Below are 6,816 nucleotides of genomic sequence, written 5' to 3'. Positions count from 1 at the left end.
TTAATGGGAAATTGCTCATTTTCGTGTCTTTCTTGAAAGGGTGAGTTCCTGCTTTCTCCTCTGGCGCTGAATGTGGCTTTTGGTCTCAGAGTGGCTGGAAGTGCTTCATTATTGCCACTGCCTGAGTCAGCGGTTAAGGTCGGGACTGGTGCTGGGGAGGCCCAGGTTCTAGCCCCCCCCCCCCCAAGCCACTGTGGTTCACTGGTGACTTGGGGCCGGTCACTCTCCCTCAGCCCAGTCTACCTCACAGGATTGTTGTTGGGGGAAATAGGAGGGATCACTGTATATGTTGCCTTGAGCTCCCATAGGAAAGATGGTATAGAAGTCTGCTAGCCACAAATACATATGTAAGTGGCCAACCCATTTTTCCTCTTTTGCTGGCTCTTCTAGGTCTCAAGCACCAGTGCCAGGATGAGTGCAGAAGTGAGCGGCAAGCCCCTAAAAGTGGGCACCCGAGTGGAAGTGATTGGGAAGGGGCACCGTGGGACAGTGGCGTACGTGGGCGCTACCCTGTTTGCCACAGGGAAATGGGTGGGCGTCATCCTGGATGAAGCAAAAGGCAAAAATGATGGAACGGTGCAGGGGAGAAGATACTTCACTTGCGAGGAGAACCATGGCATCTTTGTGAGGCAGTCGCAGGTGAGCTTCCCCTCATGTGACCCTTGAGCATGGAGCATGTGCTTTCTCACCTTATGTAACAGCAGCGTCCAGGTCAAGAAGGAAGAGGGCAGGAGTGCAGGAGAATCCCCTCGTGTTCTTCTCTTGCCTTGAGGAAGCAGGGGGTCGTGGCAGAGCTCCAGTTTCCCCAAGAAACACCTTTCTTTTCTCATTCCAGGGCTCTTGCCTTGAAATGTGCTGCTGAAAGCTAGCTGCATAATTGCACTCTCAGATTTCCTGCCATAGAATCTCAATCATGTTTCATGAACTTCTGACATCCTGGTCAGGCACAAATTGGCATGATCTGATGCTTGCTGGGACTCTGAATTGTTCAGGATTTTGATTTTTATGCTTTCCATATACATTCAAGACAGCTAGCAATCTAAAATAAAAGTATCAGTCATTAAACCAAATGGAAACATATAACATTATTTTTAATTCAATTCCTTCAAAGACTTGGCTGCTGCATTCCTACAAAGAGTGCTGGATTAACTGTCTGTGGTTTCTCTTCGGTGTCCTCCCTGACTCTGATCCTGGTTCATTTCAGTCCCAAACATTCTGGTGCTTAATATGGAAGACCCAAATGCCATCCAGCCCATGGAGTTCAGTCCCCTGTTACTTTTGTGCGGCTTCTCCTCTGCAGTTTGTCCAAAACGATCCTAGGAGACCTCCATTATGCCCCCAGGGCTACTCTGGATGATCATCTGTCCCAATGCAATAATGGCAGCTTTCCTCCAAACCCTTTTCCTGCTGGAGCTGTACCAGGCAGCTGTGTGGGCTCCTCTTCCCCTTCACCCAGTGCTCTAGACTGGGTCCGAAAATAAGCGAGTTTTGGAATGGGTATCCTGTGGGTGTGGATCACAGAAACCAGAGTGAAGAACTGGTTGCTTCAAGTCCTCAAGCGGTCATCTGTGAATCGTACCACCACCTTCCTGCCTCTACTGCTGTGGGTTTCATGTGGCTTTCCTGTTCTTTGCATCTGCCCTCTTGGCCTAAGGAATCGGTTTGGCGGCAGCTCTGCCAAGTTGCATGGCATGCATGGAGGGTGGGCTGTAGGCTCTAAAAGGTTCCAAATGAGGCTGCGTGCAGGTGTATAACCCATGAGGAATTCACATGACTACTCAAAGAACTGCAGCCACAGGTAAGTAAGCAGTGGCTTTTAGAAGATGACTTGCCCCTGTAAGTCTAATCTCATTGACTGCAGATGGCATTTGTAAAACACAGCCAGTTTTACTTCTAGGAGTTGCCAGGTGCCAGTGGAAATCCGGGATTACCCATTGTGCCTTGGCTACCTAAACAAGCCCTCAGGGATCTTCCAGGGCCCCAAGAAGTGCAGCCCAAGCATGAGCCCCGGTGGCGCCATCCTCCCTCACCAGCTCCTGTGGCTCAACTTTGAAACTCTGTGTCAGTCAAGGGCAAGGGGCAGTTCTGAGAACACCTGCCTTGCGGGCGGAGTCAGCGCCACGCAGACAAAGCCTGTTTGCTCCATTGGGGCAGGATGCTGCGGGAGTAAAGACAAAGGAGGGGGCCGTTTTGTTCCCTTGTTACAGCACTCCTTTCCTTTCTCTCTAGATCCAGGTTTTTGAGGATGGCGCAGACACCACCTCCCCAGAAACTCCGGAGGCTTCAGCTGCAAGGGTCCCCAAGAGAGGTAGGGTCCTTCTGACCTTTGCCATCCCTGCCTTCTCCGGAGGGAGTTCCCCCCGTGGCAGCTGTGATTGACCTGATAACATTCCCTGCCTATTTATATTTGTTATTTATTATGAAAAATGTCTCTACTGCCCCAGCTTATTTACTTATTTAGAAAGCCTGGGTGGCTGCCCATCTTGTACATCGTAACTCTGAGCATTGCCGCTCAAAGCGATTTCCATAATGATAAAATAGAATGCCAGTGGAGATGACAAAGCTAAGTCCTTGTGAATTGGGGCCAGAGAAGGAGGCCCTTTGCCTCTCCCAGCAGCCGCCAAGCACGGTGCCTTCCTTTATCCGCAAGAGGAGCCTTTGAAGAGGAGCAGCAGAAGGGAGGAAGAGATCTCACCAAAGCTCTGGCTGTAAGTGGCCACCCTTCGTGCTGCTTGTGGTGGTCATTCTAGAAGCTCTCCAGATGCTCGTGGATCATGGTTCACGTTATCCCTGCTAGCCAGGGCTAGATGCAGAGGAGAGGGCACTCTACCGATCGGCTCAGTGGTGCCAGAACGTGGGCTGGTGGAGCTGGGCTCCTAAGGGGCCCACCCACTGGACTGGGAAAGCAGAGCCAAGGAAAGGGAGGTGTCCACTTCAGGCACAGAAATGCAGGTGATTTTCAGGGGTGGAGCAGAACGTGAGATGACCTATTTAAGGAGGGTGAGGAGATAGGAGCTGGCATGCAAGAAAGATGTCGGCAGGGAAGAGGCATCAAAGCGTTGGATTTTGCAGGAGTTTTAGCCCCACAGAGCCCCACGTGGTACTGCTTTTTGCCGGAAGGTTTCCCTAGAAACCTGCCACGTACCATATAGGCCTAGACGAGCTGGCAGTTGTTGCAGCTCTGCGGATGTCTTGTTTTCTAGCTGTGGCTGCTACAGCTCCCGATAGTGGCAGGGGGGCTGCAGAGGGACCTTTAGCTGCCCCACGACCCAAACAACGGGAGAAGGGGAGCCGGTAAAAGGGTCGATCAAAGAAGCCACCCACCAGCCCTGGCTGTCTCTTTGGTCCCTGTGGTCTCCCTGAGCGGTTGGAACAAGAGCCTCCTGCCCCTGTCCCCCCGTGGCTCTGAGCCGGAGGCGAAGAGAGTAGCGTTGGGCAGCAGCCTCCCTTTTTCTGCTCTTCGGTGGGCCCTGCCAAGGCGCTGCTCTGGTTCTCTCCGTGGTTTGACCATGTTGCCTCCAGAGCATTCCATCCAGGCCAGATTCAGTTAAAGGCAGTGACGATGCTCATCACAACCACCCTGCAAGTATCTGCCCTGCATATGGACAGGTTGCTGTCCTGCAGGCTAGTGATGCGAGTTGGCGCGGGAGCCTGCACGGTGCAAAGGGCTGGACTAGGCTGGGGAGGGCCATGCTCAGGGTCCCCCTCAGCCCCAGAAGCCCCCTGGGGCCTTGGGGGCATTGAGGGGCTCCCTCTCTAGCCCGAGAGTCAGGGTGGAGCAGTGGTCCAGGTGAGGGACTGGCACAAGGGAGACCCAGGCCCTGGCCCACTCCAAGCTGCGGGTGCTTTGGGCCAGTCCCTTCCTCTTGGCCAGCCTACCTCACAGGGTAGTTGTGGGGAAAAGGTGGAGGAGGGAGCACTATGGACCAGCCAAACCCTAACCCTAACTAACAGTCGTAACAAATCAAAGAAACAATAAGCAAAAAGTATGATTATTAAAGGAAACATTACCAACAGGACAGTGGTGGAACAAAAAGCATCATAGAACTGTGAGCTACAAACAGAATTGCACACATTTTGGTTTAAGCCCTCTGTGATTCTGTGCCAGTTGCCAGTGATCTAATTGCTGTTTTCTAGGGACAAACAGCATGGACTGGTTCAGGGGAAAATCTGCAGGACTGGACTTTGTGGACTTCCTGCTTCAAAGCTCTTCTTTCCAAATGAGTCTCCAGAAGCTCATAAAATGTAGACTTGGCTTGTGTGTAGCTTTTTATTAGGAAATGCATTGCCCCTCACTAAAATCATTTTCAAAAATGTCTTTGTTTTGATTTTCCCCTCCAGATTCCTCAGAAGGTCCCAAAGCCAGCAAACTGGTGAGTAGTCTATTTCTGGCCATATCATCATTGGATGTCATCTATGTCTGTCTAATGTTGGTAGCAAGAGAAAAGTCTGACCAGACTCCTGAGACTTCCCATGGATGTTTTGCGACTGGCCTCCCTGCGTTCAGCGAGGGGGAGGGTGTCTGCCTTACAGCCTTAACCCTGACCCCGACTTAACCACCATGGCACTTGAAACACACCGTGGCACTTTGACCCAGGCCAAACTGTGGCACCAATGCCTCAGATTTTCCTTGTCCTTGAAATTCTTTGCATTAGACTACATTTCTGATCAGGAACGTACTGGTTGCAGTGTCCAAATTGAGATGCAGAGAATGCTGTCGCGCATGTGTGTGTGTAAGGACCTGGGCTTGGGGGGAAATTCCCTCTGCCACATGCTGCTCAGCTCAAAAGAGGCAGCTGGTTCCCCCTCAGCCATTGATGTAAATGACTGTATGGTTGCCAAACTGGAAAACATGAGAATTTGGAAGGTCTGGAAAGAAATTCACAGGTAATTGTTCCACCATTTTATTTCACATTAACTCAGGTTGCCCAATTGCAACTAAACCGTTACGTGCTGTCTTGCATTTGCTTGTCCATCTTCTTCTGGAGAGTAACTTGTGCCAGCCCGGAGGCCTGGCTTTCCTGCCCTAGAATGGCATCCTCCCTCCCTCCCTCCAGTCCACCTCTTCAACTGTGTGCTTCATGGCTTGACTTGAATGTTTCATTACCATCTCGGGCCTGTTCCCTGCTAATCTTTTGTGATTCCTGGGAGACCTGAAAGAGTTCTGACTTTGGGGGTGTTAATGCTTCATTTGCTTTTATATTTTTATGGCTTTATCCATCCTTGTAAACGGTTCATGGAATAAGATTGTATGTAACGAAATAGGTAACTGGAACCCACTTTCTCTAGGACTCAGCCAGAAGGTCCCACCGTTTCCTTTGTTAATTCGCTCTTTCTGTCCATCAAACTTCCAAGCTTTGTCTTTGTCCTTTCCATTCAGTCCATCGTCCAATCTGTTGCCAAGCCAAGCTGCTTCTCTCCATTTCGTGCTGCAGAAATGCAGCTGTTCCTATCTGCTTTCTCCAGATCTGCTCCTCCCCACTGGACTCCTTCAGTCCTTCCTCTGTGGTCAGTCAGGTCCTCTGCCGATAAGGTCCACTTTGTCCTCTCTGTTGTGGCATTCCTGTGCCCTTCCTTCAACCCCTGCCCCCTGCCCCCTCGCTTCGGGGTCCCTCAGTCCCAAAACTGTTGCAAGGAGTATCCCCCTCCCCCCCGCTCCTACTTCTCCCCCTCTGGATTAACTGAGCCCAGATCAGGGCAGCTAAAGGACAGGGAAGGGGCCCTGCTTTATTTATTTCATTCTATGTATTTATTAATCATATCTATATGGCCACCCATCTCACAAAAAGCGACTCTGCTTCCTGTCTTGCCTGCAGGCGTGTTGAAATATTGTTGAGACCTCTTTGATGCAGACTGCTGCATACTGTCCTGGCTCTTCAGTTGACGGTCAGAGCCACAGCCAACATCGGGGCCTGTCCAGACTGGAGCATCCCTTCATCCCGGGCAGCCAGCCTGCCCGCCCCGCCCCCCACCCCCGTGTCCATAAGAGATGCCACTCCTCAGGAGCTCCCTTGGGGCCTTTGGCATCTTACGCACAATGGGAGGATTCGGGCCAGGTGTTTCTTTCCCCTGCCCTGAACCAGGATGGCGGCAGCAGTGGCTGTAACGGCCTGAATTGGGAGCTCCGGCCAGAAGTTGCAAGTTGCTCTGCTTGGTGTCAGGAGAGCGGGGAGCTCGGAAACTTTTGTGGGTTTTCCAGAAAGGGTTAAAGAAGGAAGGATTGCAGCCAGGGCTGTCCAACTGTCTCATGCTCAGAGCAGCATGCAGAGCAAAGGCCTGTAGATAGTTTGGAACCTGGGCTGTTTGGGTTTCATTTTGTTTTCTGGTTTCCTGTGGGAACAAAATTCCCTCTTTTCACCAGCTGTGCTGCCTTGGTATCCCTCGTGCTCCTCAGAGAGCAGCTCGGCTGAAGGCAAAATCTCCCCGAAAGCCGAATGGCTGCAGAGTTAAGCATGTGGCTTGTGGCCCTCTGGGATGGGCTGCGTGTCATGGGCAGGCGCTTGTAATTCTATGGTTACAGATCAGAAATCAAAAATGCAAATGGGGCAACAGTATTGTCTATTTCTTGCATGTTATTTTCCTGTATGAACTTGGCATAGAGGTGACAAGCAGAAAAACTGGATATTGCTTAGTCAGATGGTGCTTTGCAAAATGTATTTACTGAGCCCATACAAATGAAAAATTGAAATAATTTTCCATAAAATGATCAGGATTTCTGGGGTTTGCTGTCGTCTTTTGCATCCCTAGGGGTTTCTTTGTTTTTGGAGCAAAATTGGAATTGGAGCAGCATTTCAGGTTGGGAAAGGGATGGGTGAT

General features: G+C 51.0%; 1 protein-coding gene across 3 annotated transcripts in view; it reads left to right on the top strand.

Moving 5' to 3' along the window:
- Window positions 1–390: 390 nt before the first annotated feature.
- Window positions 391–6,816, top strand: part of DCTN1 (dynactin subunit 1) — a 46,719-nt gene continuing 40,293 nt past the window's right edge. For all 3 annotated transcript variants that reach the window (XM_063309684.1, XM_063309683.1, XM_063309685.1), the window contains exons 1-3: window positions 391–639; window positions 2,230–2,308; window positions 4,342–4,373. In XM_063309684.1, the coding sequence (XP_063165754.1) occupies window positions 412–639; window positions 2,230–2,308; window positions 4,342–4,373 (339 nt within the window). In that variant the 5' untranslated portion in view covers window positions 391–411. The remainder of the gene's footprint in view (window positions 640–2,229; window positions 2,309–4,341; window positions 4,374–6,816) is intronic.

Source organism: Candoia aspera, chromosome 8, assembly GCF_035149785.1.
Source record: "Candoia aspera isolate rCanAsp1 chromosome 8, rCanAsp1.hap2, whole genome shotgun sequence".
Taxonomy (NCBI): domain Eukaryota; kingdom Metazoa; phylum Chordata; class Lepidosauria; order Squamata; family Boidae; genus Candoia; species Candoia aspera.
The sequence above is the reverse complement of the archived record's forward strand: the minus strand, read 5'-3'. Positions and strand labels throughout refer to the sequence as shown.